Source organism: Muscardinus avellanarius, assembly GCF_963383645.1.
Source record: "Muscardinus avellanarius genome assembly, chromosome: 1".
Classification (NCBI taxonomy): domain Eukaryota; kingdom Metazoa; phylum Chordata; class Mammalia; order Rodentia; family Gliridae; genus Muscardinus; species Muscardinus avellanarius.
Window position 1 is genome coordinate 189,456,627 of NC_137786.1, and position 19,032 is coordinate 189,475,658.

At 39.7% G+C, this 19,032-nt stretch overlaps 1 protein-coding gene across 1 annotated transcript in view; it reads left to right on the forward strand.

Moving 5' to 3' along the window:
* Nucleotides 1-19,032, forward strand: part of SPON1 (spondin 1) — a gene marked incomplete at both ends in the record, with an annotated part of 300,161 nt that overhangs the window by 133,647 nt on the left and 147,482 nt on the right. The window contains one exon of the mRNA XM_080707718.1: nt 886-1,008. Within this exon, the coding sequence (XP_080563844.1) occupies nt 886-1,008 (123 nt within the window). The remainder of the gene's footprint in view (nt 1-885; nt 1,009-19,032) is intronic.

Genomic DNA, 19,032 nt, shown 5'->3' on the forward strand with positions numbered 1-19,032 from the left:
TTTAAGAATAAAGGTCCAACTTGAAAAAAAGATTGATGTTAATGCTCCTGGGGAATGAAAGAAAAAGGAATTGCAGCAAGTTGCATCTCTAGTCATTGTTTTCATCTTGTAGGAAGCAGAACAGACCGAAAGCAACAAGGCACAGTTAGGGATGTGGGTCTGATAATCGGAAATGCTGAATTTATTCATGTAATCTCTCTTTCCCCACTTATCAGCTATTCACAGCTAAAAATGGGGGTGGAGAAAGAATCTTGAGTTTTTCCTGGCTGCTTCTATACTCAGAAGTAAACCTGAACTTATGAACATATTTCCAACCCTTCACCCCTCCCAATAAAGTCTCTGAAAGCATGATAAGAGATGTGACTACATAAGCAATTTAAATTTTTTTTTCATCTGCTCTTTGTGTCTCTATGCTTGTTCTCACTGTTCTTCCTCAAAGCTGCTCCTCTGGTCCAGGCATTTTGGCTGTAAAGAATTTTCTTAGAGAAAATACATGTGTGTAGTTCTCTTGAAATTTGATAGAGAAATCCTATTGTGAAAAGCAGGGAAGATACCAGGATGAAGAAAGGATAACTGAGTAAATTTTACCCCTGATTTTCCAAGATCTTCCCCATCTCAAAGATTTACCTTATTGGGCCCATAAATTTCTTCAAATATTATTAAATCAGGAAAGACACTGATTTTTTTAAATGCTGTTTGCACACTTAGAGGTCTATCAAATCTTTATAGCCCAGTACAGACCTGGTTCTGAGTCTTATGAATCAATGAAATCACTCCTCATCTTCTTTTTCTAAGGGGTTTAAGGATGAGAGAAGGCAAGAAAGACAGTGTGGTCTTGGGCAAGACTCCCATTTACTTCCTAACTTGGTGATTTTCCTGTTTCAGATTCCACTTTTGATGGGGTGACTGACAAACCAATCTTAGATTGCTGTGCCTGTGGAACTGCCAAGTACAGACTCACCTTTTATGGAAATTGGTCTGAGAAAACACATCCAAAGGATTACCCACGTGAGTAGAGCAGCTACTTTATGGGTTGAGGAAACAGCACACTGCTATAGTTCTGTCTGATTGTGGGATATACAAGCTCACTGTTATCAAGTGACTCATGAAACTTGCATTTCAAGTAAGTAAATTCATTGAGACAAGCAGATGTAACTGTGGTATGCTTTTAGCTTCTTTGCATAGCATTGGTCCAAGTGTTATCTGTGATTTGAAAAAATAAATCCTAAAGTCATGCTACTTATCTTCAGGCCAGGCATTTGGTAACCTCAGTCCTCCCAAAATAGCTTTATTGATAATTACAAACAGGCCTATATGTGCCTGAAATAGCTGGCAAAGAGACTTGCTCTTGACTCCACCAACCAAGGTCAACAACAGCTCAACGTCTTTAACCATGACAGGCATCAGTAATCAATCAGTATGCTTTTTCCCTGCTGACTTCAGATGCCCCCCCCTTCATGACACTTTGCTCTAGACAGCCAATACCAATCTGTGAGAGTTGTCAGGAGGCCCCAAACTTTCTATTTTGGGATAGATCCTTAATCAGGATCCTTTCCACTCCTTCTTATCAGGCAATTGTCTCAAAAAAATGCCCAACATGTGCCTGACTCTGTGCTAAGCCCTAGAGATATAACAATGAGTGACAACAACAGAAAATATACCATTACACAGAGACTCACAGGGGTCTGGATGCTAATCAAATAATCACACAAAAAGATATAGAAATTATAACTATAAATATTGGATTTCTTATGTACTAAGCAATTTTACATATGTTACATGATTTAATCCTCAAAGTAACTTGGTTTTGTGGCTAAGCTCACTGAGAATCAAAGAGATGTTATGATTTGCCCAGAGTCAAATGTAAGTAGTGGATCCAATATTCAGAAGGGCTCCTTGTCCTGCCTTTAGCTTGGGTTGCCTTTAAGACTCAGCATTGCCCGTTTCCTCTAGCTGTGGGTGGCAGGGTATCTGTGTGTGGCACCAAGCATTTTTTTTCCTGTTCATTGTTTGTTTTGCTCCTGTGAATTTCACTTTGGAGTTACCAAAGCTGGGGAAAAACAGTAGGAATGGTAGAAAGAGATTAAAAAGAGAAATTTGGGCCAGGATCCAAAGGAGAGGGAAGAAAGGAGTACATAGTTTGAACTTAAGAAGACCCAGGGCCAGACCAGAACCTCCCTAGTTTCCACATAGCCCACCCAGAGGAGACTCCAGCATTTCTTGGCAGATCAAGAGCCCTATTGTTTAACTTTGCCCACATACGTTCACAGTGTGGGATCTTAGAAGCCTCGTGGCTAGTTATGCCTCTGACTCTGGGGTTCAGCCTGCTCTGCCTCGACTGGTGCGGGCGACTCACATGAGCAAATGTGAACTCATTGCCTCAGGAAAAAATAAGTTGGAACAAGCATGTTTGAAAAAGAATTCCTGTAGTGTTCCTATCCACTAACCCAGAGGAAATAAAATATTAGGGACCATTACTCATCCTTTGTGATTCTAAGGAGATTTTTACCCTTTTCTATTCCGCCACTGTCATTTCCCAGAATTTACAAGGGAAATGGTACAAACCATCATTTCTGGGTCTTTGGGGGCAAATACAGAATTTCTGTAGAGTTGCTGGGAATTTCTTAATAAACATAGCAGATATATATTCTAGTTTTCCCAGGATTCTTTTGTTGTCTAATATCATGTCATTGTTAGACTGTATTCTAAATTTTGGGTGGGAAAACTGCTATGTTCAAAATAGCATTTTCCACATCATACTGCAATTATTTATTTATTCATTTACTTATTTACTTATTTGTTTGGTACTGGGAATTGAAATTAGTGGCATTCTACCTCCAAGCTATGCCTCAGCCCTTTTTATTTTAGGCTGAGCGTCTTGCCAAGCTGCTGAGGATCCTGCTAAGTTGCTGAAGCTGGCCTCAAACTTGCAGTTCTCCTGTCGCAGCCTCTCAAGTACTGAGATTATAGGCATGTGCCACTGTGAGGAAGGTGTCTAGCCTACATCTAGTCACAATGGCAGGTACTGATCGGAATGTGGGCTGGACTGTCCCTTTCTTGGAGGGAAAAGGGGAGACTTATTCGGATTAGAGCCATTTAGAAGGGAGCAAGGAGGGTCTAATCAGGACCTTGGAATTCAGTGTTCCTAAGAGCAACTCCTACCAGTTTTAGGAAAATTTCCTTTTCTTGCTGCAAAAATGACTCTATCTTAATTACAAACCCTTGTTGGGTAGAGAAGCTTTCCTACCATAGTGCAGACTAGCAAATGCCAAGTCCCCCTCTCCTTTGTTAATTAGTCCTGCAAAACACCACTTCCTCCATGGGCATCTTAGGGCTGTGGTTCTCAAGCATTTTAATCTTAGGATCTCCTCAATGTACTTAAAAAATCACAGGGAAGCCGGGCGTGATGGCGCACGCTTGTAAGCCCAGCATTCGGGAGGCTGAGACCTGGAGGATCGCAATTCGCGGATAGCCTCAGCTACTTAGTGAGGCCCTCTGCAACTCACTGACACCCGGTTTCAAAATAAAGAATAAAAAATAGGGCAGGGGGTGTAGCTCGGAGGACAAATGCCCCTGGGTTCCATCGCCAGACCAACACACACACACACACACAAAAAAAAAAAATCACAGAGAACTTCAACATACTTTTGTTTATATGGATCAACATCTATCCAGGTTCACCATATCAAAAATTAAATCTGATAAATTTAAAAATATGATTTATTATTTTAAAAATAACATCTGGTAAATGAGCAATAGTAAACTCATTGGATATTGACGTAGATAACATTTTATGAAATAACTATGCTATCCAAAACAAAAGAAATTTAGTGAAGTATTGTTTTGCATTTCTGCCAAATTTTTTAATGTTGGCTTAATTGAAGACACATGGATTCTCATTCACCTTGGTTTCTGTGTACAATCTGTTGTGGAATATTTTTGGTTGAAATATAGAAAGAAAATTCTTTCTCATACAGATTAATAACTGAAAAAGAGAAGAGTATTTTAATGTCCTTCCCAGATAATTATAGGTAATCTTCTTTGATACTATACCACAAACTACTACAGACTACAAAAGGTAAATCTTTAAAGGTCAATTATAATGCAGAATATGAAACTATGTCTATGGATTTGTATTCTACTTTGAATCAATCTTTTGCAAATGCATGATTTTATAACATCGTACATTGCTCATTTGGAAAATATTGGTTTACTGAGTCACATAGACCATCCAAATGTTGAGACAGTTCATTAGACAATATAAAAAAATCATATCCATTAACATGATCTCATCAGACATGGCTTACATGTTGGAAAGCTATCCTGCTTATAGTAAAGAATACAAGTTTTCCAAGATTCTAATTTTTGCTTGAAAGCTTGAATTTCATCGTTGGAAAATAGTATCAGTTGTTTCCCATGCAGTGACAAGCTCATTTCATTTTTTAGATATCTTCCCAATTCCCAAGACTGAACATTCATAATTTGCCTGTTTGTTCTTTTGAGTGAAGATGATTTTCTTTTGTAGTGCTGGGAATTGAACACAGGGCATTCTACCTTCAAGCTATACTCCAGCCTGATTCTTTATTTTGAAACAGGGTCTCACTAAGTTGCAGAGGCCTCACTAAGTAGCTGAGGCTGGCTGAGAACCTGAGATCCTCCTGCTCAGCCTCCCAAGTACTGGGATTACAAGTGTGCGCCACCACGGCTGGCTGAAGATGATGTTTTGTGAACGTAAAAGGTGGCTAGTCCAGCTGGCAACTCAAAGAATTACGTAAGTGCTCAGCACTTCAGGGCGCAGTTGAGGAATACCTGAGTATTTCCCTATTGGTCACATAGTATAATAAAAAGAGGTGTACTTGAAGTAGATATTTAATAAGATTAATCAATTTTACTGCTGCATCAAGGGCATTTTTATGTGAAACTGCCTTCTTGCTGTCCACAGTGATCACATGGCAGCATAGGATACACTGAGTACTAGTACAATTCAAGACCACTGCCATGATCTGTGCTTGGTGCCAGTGCTGGTGTCAACACACTGAAAAACAACAAGTTTTAGTATCATTATGAAAACAGTTTTTATCTCTCTGACCCCTTGACAGGGTCTCAGGGTCCCCAAAGGTCTCGATCACTCTGTGGACCTCTACATTAGGGTAAGAAAGCACCCAAAGATGCCTGACCTTCCATCCTTTATGAGTACATTGCTCTTGAGAATTCACATTGGATGCTGCATGGAGAGCCAAGTGATGCCCTGTGCTTTCAGCCTTCCCACACATCTGCAGGCCAATCTTCTCAACCATGATACAGATGGCTTGCTCCAAATGCTGTTTCTGGGGTTCCCTCCATTGGAGTATAGAGTACTTCATGGTCCTTTGCCTAGGGGTCTGGAGAGCTGGATACAGCAAGATAGAAAGGGAGGCCAGAGAATGGTCTAACCGGCTTGGGGCATTCTTTCTCTGTTGTATGACAAATTCCTGCTGACCATCTAGAAATAGTCAAATCCTTTTCAGATACTACCAATCAAGTTGCTCTAAAAATCATTTTAAGATTGGATCATATAAGTTTTACTCCTAACTTCATAGTAAAAAAAAAAAACAATAAACAAACTTGAAGCATAAAGAAATGGCAAGCTTAGATCATAGCATCTCAACCAGAATCCAAGCTGAGATCCTGATTTCCTTTTGCATGCCTCTGGGGGCCATCACAAGGCAATCAATCTTCTGTCCTCCATAGAAAAATTAAACATCTTATACACAGCACATCTTTTTTTTTTTTTTTTTTTTTTTTTTTTTTTTTTGGTGGTACTGGGGTTCCTGGAAACCCTTCTACCTCCAGGTTACACTCCCAGACCTATTTTTTTAATTTTTTTTTGTTTGTTTGGAAACAGGGTCTCTTACGCCAGCACGGCTGGCTTCGAACCTGCGCGATCCTCCTGTCTCTGACTCCCAAGCGCGGGGATTACCAGCGTGCGCCACCACACCCCGGCTCAACACATCTTTTAATAAGGTTCTACTATACTAATACAAATTCAACTAGAACCAGATTCTGTACCCTGCTGAACTGCTATGCCCACTATACAAAAACCAACTCTGCAGACATCCTAACTTAGATGTCAGAAGGAGACATTGCTGATTGGAATTTCTAAATCCTGAAGCATTAGGTACTGCAAGCTTTCTCACACGAGGTCTGTTCTAGGCACTACCAGCATAAAGCCCCTAACCATGGGAATTGTAGAAGCAGCTGCTTCTCAGGAACAAGGTGACCAGGCGCATAAGGATGTTCTGGGGACTGGAGACATGCCCAGTCTTTGCCACAGGAGTAGGAGCTTCCTACCAGGTGCCCCGTCTCTTTAATCTCTAGCTTTCACACAGCTTCTGGGTTTCTGACAAGTGCTTCCATCCCATAGAGACCTCATCATCCTGCTGAGCAGTGAGCTACCTAACTTCCTCCATTTTTGATACAGCTTTAGTTTCAGTACTGCTTAAAAATACATATTGAGGAAAAAATATTTTTTCCAGGGGCCAATTATTCTTTTCACCCTGCAATATATTACCTAAATATTAATATAGCCGCTGGGAAATATGCTCTTACATAAAGTTAATTTTATAATGAAATCAGTCATCTTTTTCATTGGGCCACTTAAACAATTGTTACATCCCTTTGCATAAAGAAATGCCACTCTGACACTTGACAACTCTTTTCTCTTTGTTTATGTATCTAACTACAGAGTTTCCACCTCACATTCAAACATTTTGTGTCCTACTTTTTGCACTTGCTTCTGTTTTCATAATCATGATTTATTATAGCAGTTTACCCCAAACAATTTATCTAACTATCCTTTTATTGACTGTTTAGGTGATGTCAGGTCTTTTGCTTAGCATAGAAAGTGTTGCAATAAAAAATGTTGATTGTTTGAATGTTTGAAAAATGTTTGAATAAAATAGTCTTCCTCTGCCCTTCCCCCTTTCCTTGAAATACTTTCTTTGAAATAATTTCCCAAGGGTACGATTGCTGCCTCAATGGATAAGAGCATTTTTTTGTTGTTGTTTATTGGTGGGGCAGTGTTATTGGTTGGTTTGGTTGGTTTGGTGTTTAAGACTGTTTGCCTGTTTCTTCTCCAGAACATTTGTATTGATTCACTGCATTACCCAGAGTGAATAAAATATCTATTTCTTTCAGCATTCAATTTAAGCTTTTTTGTTGGGGTTTGGCCCATTTAATGGTTATAAAAAATCAATCTCATTATTTTAAATTGGCATTGGTTTAATTACACTTAAATCTTTTTTATGTTTATTGTCCTTTGTCTTTAAATCACTAGGGTGTTGGCATGAATCAAAGTCTGATTTTCCTCATTATCTCCCCAGGGCCTTGCTCGTTGTCTGGCACATTGGAAGTTCTGAATAAATTGTGTTGAATGAATACAAGAAGCAGTTGAAAAATGAATAAGGAAGAGAGTAGAGGGTGATGAGCAATGAAAAGCTCCTCTGAACTGCTGTGGCCACTGCATAAAGACCTGCTCTGCAGAAATCCTAATTTCGAAGTCAGAAAGAGGAGGTCTGAATTTGCTGAGCCTGATTGGAATTAGTTTTCGATTAGATTAGAGCCTGATAGGATTTAAAAGGTTAGGTCAGGAGAGGGATGTGAGAGCAGATTGGGTGGGTTAAGAGGACAGATACCTGCAGTGACTTAGCACATGATGATGTGTCTTGGACCATGATGGTAGAAGTAGTGATGGGGAGGATGGATAGATGTGATGCATCTTAGAAAAAGATTCTGTCATGTATTGGATGTAGAGGAAAAAGAGAGAGACAGAGACAGAGACAGAGATAGAGACAAAGACAGGAGAAACAACAAAGCTGACAAGCCAGGTATCTGGCTTGAAAATGGAGGTTCGTTTTCTTTTTAAAATATTCCTCAATATTATTGTCTTTCTATTTTTACAAATAATTTTGAAATCATGTCACCATGCTCTGTAAAGGATCCTGTCAGAATCTTAAGCAGGATTTTATTAAATCCAAAAATTACCTTGGTGATAATTGCTATCTTTATAATATTTAGTTTGCTTAGTTTCTTCTCATTTATGAATAAAACCAACCATGTATAGGTTTCCGTAGCACAGTGCCTGCAACAGTGGTAACATGTGGACTAGAGGCTTCCTTTGCCAATCTGATTTCAGAAACAAAACTAATCTTTTTATTTCATTTTTTGTTTGTTGGTGGTACTGGTGATAGAACCCAGGGGAGCTCTACCACTGAGCTACAACCCAAGCTTGTTTCATATTTTGAAATAGGGTCTTTCTAAAGTGCCAAGGTTGTACTTGAATTTGGAATCCTCCTGTCTCAGCCTCCCAAGTACTGGAACTACAGGCATGCATCGCTATGCCCAGCTACAGAATTAAACATTATATTAATTAGGGTTTCTATAGACACAGAACCAGCAAGAGAGATAGGCAGACAGACAGATATGGAGAATCATTATGAGAGTTAGCTCACAGAATTATGGAGGCTAAGAAATCCCACAGTCTGCCATCTGCAAAGTAGAGACCCAGAAAAGCCAGTAATATACTTCTAGTCTAGGACCAAAGGCCTAAAAATAAGGGGAGTTGATGGTGTATAGCCCAGTCCAAGGACAGGAGAAGACCAATGTCTCAGTTCAAGCAGGCAGGTAGACAGCAAAAAGGTGAATTCCTCACCATTTTGTTCTTTTCTGGGTCTTGGTTGTTTTGTTTTGTTTTGTTTTTTGCAGTACTGGGGAATGGAACTAAGAAGCATTCTACCTTTAAGCTACACCCCCCCAGCCCTATTTTTTATTTTTTTATTTTGAATCAGGGTCTCACTGAGTTTCAAAAGGTCTTACTAGGTAGTAGCTGAGGATGTCCACGAAGAGTGATCCTCCTGTCTCAGCCTCCCAAATGCTGAGATTACAAACATGAGCCACCACGCCCATCCAAAGTTTAATAATTCTGCCCATTAGCATTTCCCAACTGTGCAATAGTTAACATCTTATGGGTTGGGAATGGAGAAGGAAAGTCAGTAGTCTGATCTCCAGTTAAACATGGAAAATTGAACAAAAACATTAATCTCTGTCCTTTTCCCAAATTCAACAAAAATGATACTAGACGAAAAAAGGAAATGGAAACCCACAAAGACAAGAGAAAAGAGGGCAAACAAAACAAAAGATGTCGTCACAATTGAAGGAGTTGAAGAACAAATGGCAAAGGGCAGTTGCTGAGGCCTGAGTGCCTGACACAGAGCAGAGTCATCCCAGTTCATGTGCAGAACCTGAGGAAAGTCTCAGGAGCTCATAGAAGGCCAAGTGCTTGGCATGAGGAATGAAAAAGACACATTACAATGACATCTTCAAATAACAGGGAAAGGGATGATCTTAGAAGCATTCAGGAAAACAGGTAACAGAGAATCAAGAGCAGATGGCATGAGACCTCTCCAGCAACAAAGCCACAGGACAGTGGAACAATGTCAAACTCCACACTCATAATTAGGAATTTATCATGAGCGAACTATGCCATTGTCGTAGACCAAACATATTCATGTCTTTCCATAATGTCAATAAATTCCATCAGTTGCTATTCACCACGTACTTATGGGTCACCTGGTAGTCACAGGTTGAGTGATCACAAATTCTGTGTGTGTGTGTGTGTGTGTGTGTGTGTGTGTGTGTGTGTGTTTTACTGGAGATAAAACCCAGGGGCATTCTACCTCTGAGCTACACCCCCAGCCCTAATTTTAAGTCTTTATATTTTTTGAAACAGGGTCTCACTGAGTTGCGAAAGGCCTCACAGCGGAGGCTGTCTGTGAACCATGATCCTCCTGTCTTCTCTGCCTCCCAAATGCTGGGATTACAAGCATGCACCACCACGCCTGGCCAAAAGTTCTTTTATTCCATTCCAATCTTAATTATTTTTCTGGGTGTGTGTGTGGTGCTGAAGATTAAACCCAGGGGCATTCTACCTCTGAGCTATACCCTCAACCCTATTTTTTATTCTTTATTTTGAAATAGGGTCTCACTAAGATGCAGAAGGCCTCTCTATGTAGCTGAGGCTAGCCATGAACCTGTGATCCTTCTGACTCAGCCTCCCAAGTACTGGGATTATAAGCATGTGCCACTATGCCTGGCCTGACAATATTAATTTTTAGTACCTATATTTTAGTATGTATAATGCTTAAGTCATATATCACACTTTTTCATATATATACTCATATATGTTCATATATACATTTATATTCACATATATACATATATATTCTCTCCATTCTCTCTTCATACATATATAGAGAGAAAGGCTAAGAAAGGGTCGACTTAGTCACAGGGGTTCAGGAGGCTGCACCCAGTTCAAAGGCAGAGAGCACATACCAATGCAAGGGAGTCACTGCAGGTGGCCAGATAAGATTATGAACCATCCAAAGAACTTGTTTGGGGCACAGAGCTGTCAGAGCAAAAAAGCAGAAAACTTATTCTAGGCTAGAGTCCAGATGGCAGGCAGTTTTGAAGTGAGTCAAGTCAAGCAGGGAGATTGAGCTGAGCCAAAGGCCAGGGATGGAGTCAAAGATTCATCTCCTGTCGACCTCATGATGTGTTCACTGGATGGTCTGACAATGGGTTGGTATTTGCCACCGCATCCAGCCTTGGGATGCTTTCCCTGTTTATGTGTTTCAGGTGAGATGGTTGCTTCATTCGGTGGTCTTGTGTGTTTGATAAACCTCTGAGTCTTGTTTTTCTGATATAGGGTTGATGTGCCTGTGTATCCATGGACTTCTGATACAATTTGCTAAGTTCACATGTAGTTTTTTTTTTAGCATAATTTACTTATCAGTCTGTGCCTCGTAGTTGAGCTGTGCAGATGGTGATTGTTTACATGTGCGAAAAAAAAGTTTCGAGTCATTCTACCTTGGCACTTATACTCAAAATGGAGCAACTCATGGCAACGACTGCTTTATAAAATGGAGTAGCTCAGAACAGGACGTAGCCTGCCGGCCACAGGATTCTCAGGGGAGACCTTTTTTGTTCAGCCCCGACTGTGCACTAACTCAGAGGGGCTTTTTCCTCACCTCCATGTGCTAGCTGGATTTCCTTGTGGCTTGGCATTTCATGGAAAGTTTGGCCCTCCAAGGGATCTGCCTTTAAAGGGGATGGTGTTCAATCCCCTGCTCAAGGGAGGCCTCATGTCTCCTATCCCTACATGGCCACTGAAACTGAAGCCCCAGGGTAACCACAGCAGCAGTCCAAGCTTACAGCCCAAGAGTTACTTGTTTCTTTGGATAGGCCCAAGAGATGTCTCCCATTTTTTCTAGCATTTCTAGATATTTTACATGGGCATTTAGGGGAGGGGGATTTCACTGTAATCCTCGGATCCACTCTGTAACCTTCTTCCGTCTGATTTGGGAGGGCAACGTCTAGGGACCTCATCACCTGGCTCCCTCATCCTCTGGCCTCCAGCTGGATTCAGTCAGTGGAATGGAATGAGGTCAGGGTCTTTATTTCTCTTCTCCCTACCTTTCTCCCTTTCTGTGGAGTCTGCAGGTGGCCAGTCCTCTTTCAGTAGCCATTGCTTCTGGCCAGCCACCCTATCTTCCAGCTACAGTTCTTCCTCCTGGTTCCTGAAACCACCCTCTTTTCTGGAGTGATATTTCAGGTTTGGGGTGCTCACCACTCCCTGAAAGCTTAAACTTCATTCAGCACTTTTCTTAAACTCACCCACCCCCTCAGGCATTGTCCCTTTCACTAAACTCTCCTCTTTGGTCCCATTCCATCACACCATCTTCTGCCTGTGGGACCCTGACTGATACTGCTACATGTTCAAAAATCGATTCTTAGACTCTGTACATGTGTTACTTTGATAAAACAAATTCAAAGTGATCAAACACATTATAGGTACTTACTACTCTAGGATACTGCAGTATTATAGGATTTTGTATAGAATTACAAGTGTCTGCTATACTGCCACCTTCTTTAACCCTCTCAGAATTACCTCATTCCCTGACTCCCATAATCTCCAAGGCTGCCTCTCCTCTGCTTTCCCAGGACATCCACACTGTCTTCCTCTTCCCTGGGCCCATGGCTAAACTTGGTTGCCTGCCAACCCAGTTCCCTTTCTTAAGTTTCCTATTTCCCTTCTCCCTTTACCAAAATTGGGCTCTCATCTCACCCAAACATTCAAAGGGACAATAGTATAGGTAGATTACCTCAGTGCTTGCTTATTAAGTAGGTGGTTTCTAGACTTTTACCTAAGAGGAGTCTCTTTAATAATGGGGAATGGATTTGCATGGACCATGTTTCCTGCTTTAAAAATATATGCAATTTCTGTTGCTGGAGCTGGGGCTTAATGGTAGAGTGCCTATCATGTGCAAGGCCCTCACTATAAAAAAATTTAATAAAAATATATGCAATTTCTGAAAAAACTGAGACTTGAATGAATTTTTATTTTTTCTAAATGATTTTCTTTCTTCTGTAAAAGCTTTGTGGTTTCTTATATACCATTTATAAAGCTAATGCCTAGGATTATTTTTATATTATTATTATTAATGAGGTTTCTAGTTTTAATTATGTTTTCTGCCAGGTTATAATTAGTGTACAAGACTACTATTGATCATTATTTACTTTTATTGTGCCAGAGTACTTTTTTCTCTAATAGTTTTAGCTAGAATCCCTCAGATTACATAAGTAATCAATTGTAATTTGCCTGCAACAAATTCGTCCTTTTTTTATTACTATTAATTACTTCTATGGACTCCCTCTTGTACATTGACAAGAACCTCCTATACAGTGTAAAACAATTGTGGTAAAAATGGATATCCTTGCTTTATTCCTGTTTGTTTTTAAGATTCCTTTAATATCTCACTACAGCGTTGACTCTTGGCTTCAAGTATGTTAAATATGGATGTGTTCTTTTCACTCTTTTAGCGGATGTGGATTTTTCAAATACCATTTTGGCACCTATTGATATGAACATATAATTGTCACTACTTAATCTCTTGTGAAATATAATTACTAGTTTTCCAATTGCCAGACTATTCTTCTGTGATGAAACTGAATTATGATGTTTTTACTTTATTATATATGTATAATTATCATCTTCCAATATTACATCCTTTGGCGAGGCATTATATTGTGTGCATTGATTTTCTCCTTATTGTTTTTTCTTGCCCCATAGGATGAGTACTGTGTTCCCCATTTACAGAGGAGGAAATTGAGTCTCAGGAAGGTTAATGAGACCAGTTCATACAGCAAATCTGTGGTAGAGCCAAACTTCAAATTCAGCTCCCTCTGACCCAGCACCCTTTCTACCATGCCTCTTCTTTCAAGTATTAACTTTTATCTATTCATCTTTTCTTTACATTCTTCACATCTATATATGAATGAAAAAGCTATATCATTTCCGATCATTTTATCTGGTGTTGGGGACTGAATCCAGGGACGCTTTACCACTGAGCTACATCCCTAGCCTTTTTTATTTTTTGTTTTAGAATTTTGGTTTTTTCCTTGAAAAAAATCATCCATTTTATTCAGATTTTCATAGTCCTTAGCATACAACTATAGAGTAGAGTAAGACCATTCTCCTTTATTTCCTGACTAAATTTACCTGGGTTGGCTTTATCTAATAAGTCTTATTGCCTGATTAAGTAATACTATTGCTATCCCTTTTCTAATTATATCAGTCTGATCTTCTATTTCTTTTGGATTATTGTTCCTCTGGTAAATTTTTATTATTTACTTTGTATGCTAGTTCCCCCTTTTTGTTTTTATTAACAATAAATGCACTTAAAGCTATGAATTTTCTTCTTAGTTGAATTCAGAACTCTTCCCAGAGATATTCAAGCATAGTTCTTATTTTTATTGTTTTCCCTTTTTGTGTGTGTGGTACTGGGGATAGAGCCCTGGGGCATTCTACCTCCAAGCTATACCCTCAGTCCTATTTTTATTCTCTCTTTTGAAACTGGGTCTCACTAAGCTGCAGAGGGCCTTGCAAGTTGCTGAGGCTGGCCACAAACCTGCCATCTTCCCGTCTCAGCCTCCCAAGTACTAGGATTACAAGCATGTGCCACCACACCTGGCCTCATTGTTCTCTTTTTTTTTTTTTTTTTTTTTGGTGGTACTGGGGTTCCTGGAAGCCCTTCTATCTCTGGGCTACACTCCCAGACCTATTTTTACATTTTTATTTGGAAACAGGGTCTTCTAAGCCAGCGTGCACGGCTAGCTTCGAACCTGCGCGATCCTCCTGTCTCTGCCTCCCAAGTGCGGGGATTACAAGCGTGCGCCACCACGCCCGGCATCATTGGCATCATTGTTCTCTTAATAGAGTGCTTTTGTGTACTTTTTCTTTTGGACAAACTTACTTACTAGCAGGATATATGAAAAATCCCAGGAATCAGAGATTCTTTATTTTTATTCTTGTTCTCAGTGTTACTATTTTGTCTGGGTAAGAGAGTATAGTGCATGCGGTTTCTGCGTTGTTGTGTTTACTGCGGTCTTTTGTAATAACCTGGTATGTGTTTACTTTAGGAAGCCTTTCTTCCTCCTCTAGCTTAGGTGCCAAGGGATATGTTATTCACTTCATGACGCATGAGCATCATCAGTCCATGCAAGACCTCTCTGGTTTTATTGGTTTTTTTGTTTCATTCCATTACCCCACAGTTATTGTGGTTATTGGAATGCTATAATTTTTTTGCCATGTTACTTTACACTTTCTGACTCTGTCTTTTTTAACACCTTCTTTTCTTTTTTTTAAAAAAAAATTTTATTGGTGCATTGTCATCATACATCTTAATGGAGCACAAGATGGTAGAGGCATATATGCACACATCACACCTTTTCTTTTTATTTCTTAAAATTTTTTCTGCTGGTTTAAAAGTAATCTGGTGTGTTTTTTAATCTTACAGTAGTTGCCTTTAACATAAGATATATAGCTATGTTTGTTTGTCTTTGTTGACTTCATAAGCATATTAATATACATATCTTCCTGAACAAAATGAGTACCTTTGCATGTCCTCAAGTTCCTCCGATCTCTGTCATCCCTCTACCCAAAGACATGCTTTATGTTGATTATTTCCTACATTTTACTTCTTGATTATTGTGAATAACTTCTTTTTCTTTTCCTTAGTCTTTTAGTTTTTTTTACATAACCATAAGCTTTACTAATTTTTTGATTGCCCATTGTTCTATAGCATCTATTTGAGCACTTCCTGTAAGAGTATGTGCATAATAGATCTTTGCAAGGCAAGCCCCCTACAGCTTTATATGCCTGAGAATATCTGTATTGTGTTTTCACATTTAAATGACATATTGCTGAATGTGAGACCTAGGTTCAAAAAATTTTCTTTTATACCATAAAGCACTGTATTCTTATATCCAGCTGTTTAGAAGTGCAGTGTCAGTCTAATTTTTGTTTCTTTCTAAGAGGTCTCCTCTTTCTCTGCTTTTCAAAACTTTTTTTTCTTTCTTTCTATCTTTTCAATGGTCTTAATTTTCACTATTAATGTATTTTTTTCTTTTTAAAAACCAATTTTCTATTTTACGAGTTATTTCAGCATGAGGCCTTTCCTCTTCCCTCCCCCTACCCTTTGGTATGGGGGATTGAACCCAGGGGATTTCTACCTCCAAGCTACATCTCCAGCCCTTTTTATTTCTTATTTTGAAATGGTCTCAATAGGTTGCTGAGAATCTTGCTGCATTTCTGAGGCTGGCCTGGAGCCTGTGATCCTCCTGTCTCAGCCTCCCAAGTGCTGGAGTTATAGGTGTGGACCATTGCACCTGGCTCTTCCTCCTTTAATTCTGGGAGAAATCTTTTCTGTCAAATATTCCCTTTTCTCTTTCTTTCTTTCTGAGCTTCCAGCTACTCCCGTTGTTCTCACCGGTCTCCTTCAGCGAGTCGTCACGTGTTCTCTCCCTAGGACCTTCCCGCTGCCTTCTGGGAGGGTGCCTCTTCCTTTAGTGCTGACCCTTCTGCTGTTCTCCCAACTACTGTGTTGTGTATGTCAACCACTGTGGATGATAAATAACTTCAAATTTATATAAAAGTTTCAGGAATCACACGCAGACCTTCTGATCACCTTTCACCCTGATTTTGCAGTTATTAACAGTTTGTCACATTTATTATTCTCTCTCCATACAGGTACTTGTGTGGGGTGTGTGTGTGTGTGTGTGTGTGTGTGTATGTATGTATGTACACTTTTGAGAATAAGTAGCAGGCATGTGCCTGCTCATTTACTCCTAAGTACTTCGGTATATATTTCCTAAGAATTATACTTATAACACTTAAAATCAATGTTCATAAATACCATTATTTAATCTATGTGCCTTGTTTATATTACATTGGCGGATCCCCTAATAGTTTCTATGGTGATATAGTACAATGTCAATACAATGTATGTCACATATGCAGTTTTAAATGTTCTAGTAGCCACGTTAAAAAGTAAAAAGGAGGAAGTGAAATTTGACACACACCTGTAACTCCAGCTACTCAGGAGGCTGAGGAAGGAGGATCACAAGTGTAAGGCCAACTTGAGCAACTTAGTAAGACCTTGTCTCAAAATAAATAGGGCCAAAGGCCAAGGATGTATCTCAGTGGTAAGTACTTTCCTAGCATGTGTGAGACCCTGTATTCAATCCCCAGTATCACTCACAAACACACACACACACACACACATACACACACACACATACACATTTAATACTCTTTTACTTCATCTAACATATTCTCAACACAAAATCCATTATATGCTTTACATTTACAGGACATCTCCACTCAAACTGGCAGTGTTTAATCACACAATAGCCCCGTGCAACTGTCACCTACCATATTATACAGCATAGCTCTGTAGCAAAGAAAAATAAAAGATCGGATCCAGGTCAAAATCCAATCCGGTATCATACAAGGCACTTACTTGTCAAGTATCTTTGGTCTTCTTTAATCTGGAATGATTCCTTAGTCTCCCTTAATTTTCATGCTATCGACATTTTTGAAGAGCAGCAGGCTGTTACTGTATAGACACTAATTCAATTTGGGGTTGCCTGTTGTTTTCCCATGATTAGATTCAGGTTGTATATCTTTGGTGGGGATTGCATAGGCCTTGTGTATATTTGTTGAACACCTAATTTACATTTGGTTCTTTCTCTACTTTCTGCCATAGCTTCACGTTACCATCTTTCCTGTCTTTGAGGATGTGTACTGTTCGTGTGTTAGAGTCTTGGTTCGTCTGCTGCAGTAAAGCTGCTTCACGTTCAACTTGCTTTCTGTTTTACTAGTTGCGCTCCTTGGGACCCGGTCATTGTGGCAGGTGGTCTTGTGGCAGGTGGTGGGGAGGGGCCAAATCCTATTTTCATCTCTTCTGGTGTCTTCAAGGAAAAGGAAGGAGACCAGGTCAGGGAAGCGAGGCCGAGGCATGACAGCTTGCTTCTATTCTACTGGGTCAGTACAGTTAGGAAGTCATCCTGACACTCTTAGAGCAAAGCAGGTTTAAGACGACATGATTTCCTTAGGTCTAACCCCCAGCCTGCATGTGTGAAGGGGAGGGATTGGAGAAGTGTATCCCCAGTGAAAGCTGAGCTCTGTCCATCCCCTTCTTCCCTGAGAAGGCCGTTTGGCTGCCCGGACTCTTCTGTGGCAGTGGATAAGAATAGAGCCAGCCAGGTCCTGCAGACCTCTGGGTTGCAGGACAAGCAGTGACCCTCCCACAGAGATGTGAGGGAGGAGAAATAGAAGAACTGTAATAGTCCTCACAAATTCATCCTCCCACTGATGGACCAGCGGAAAAAGGGACTCACCACTCCTCCTTTTATCCTCTCTCAGGGCCCTGCCGGGCCCTGCCTACCCTCTCCCTACCATGCTGCTCGGGTCCCTTTTCATCTCCCCTTCATGTCAGTGTCTCTGTTAGTTCACTAGATCTGTGCTTCCCTCCACTTCTGAAATTTCCCAGGGCTGCATTTAGAGGATGAGGAGCACATGCTAATTCACCATCTCATCAGGAACCAGCCATAAAATTGCAGGGGTGTTGTTGTTGTATAATCTACTTTATTTTTGGCACTCTCTGTCCTTTCTGCTGTATTATGGCATGTTTAATTATGTTTGAAGTCTCTAATTTCATCATTCTCCTATTGGTTTTAGCCTGGTAACAGGACATTAACACCTTGTTCTAAAATCGTACACTTATTAATTTCTCTTTGACTTTTCACAGAAATTGCTCTCCATTGCTATGTTTTTTAGGCCCTATAGACATAGTATCATCATGTTCTCATTAACTCTGGCTCTTATCATCACATACTGAACTAATTAGCGTGCTTTAATAACTTGTGCCTTAAACTCCACCTTGTCTAAAATCTCACTTGCTTTTTCTTCTCTTTGATAGATTATTTAAGTGTTTTTCAAACTTATTGATACTTTTAGACCCCAAGCCTTTTTAAAGACTTCCTAGTAAACCACTGCATTAATCCAATTGGAAACATTCTTTTCGGCTCTATGTTTTGTTCTGCTTCCTGAATATTGTTTAAATTTACATTTATATTAGCTCTAGTTCCCTTCAGTACATGTCTGTTACTCTACTGTTTACCTCTCAAATTTTATAGTCAATTTGTTTTTCATTGTTTCTAGACTTTCTTTGATATTATATGGACAACATGTTTGTTGGGGTTTTGCTTATTTTTTAGTTCTCATTGGTACTTATCTTCTTTTTAATTCAGCTAGCTGTCAATTTAAAATAAGCAAAAGGGGGGAAGGGTAGCTCAGTGGTAAAGTGTTTGCCTAGTCTGTGTGAGGCACTGGGTTTGATCCCCAGCACTGCAAAAATGAATGATAAAACAAAGATTTTATTTCTAATTTATACATCCATACTTAATAGAATAGTATCTTTGATTTATTTTATGGAAAGCTTTTACTGTTTGTTTCCCAATTCTTCTCCATTTTTCACTGCTCACTTTACTTATTCCATCTACTTTTATTCTAACAATTCTCCTCATCCCCAATTCTTTTCACAAATTTTCTTTGTTATCATTATTTTTTGTGTGTGTGTAGGTGGGTCTGGGATG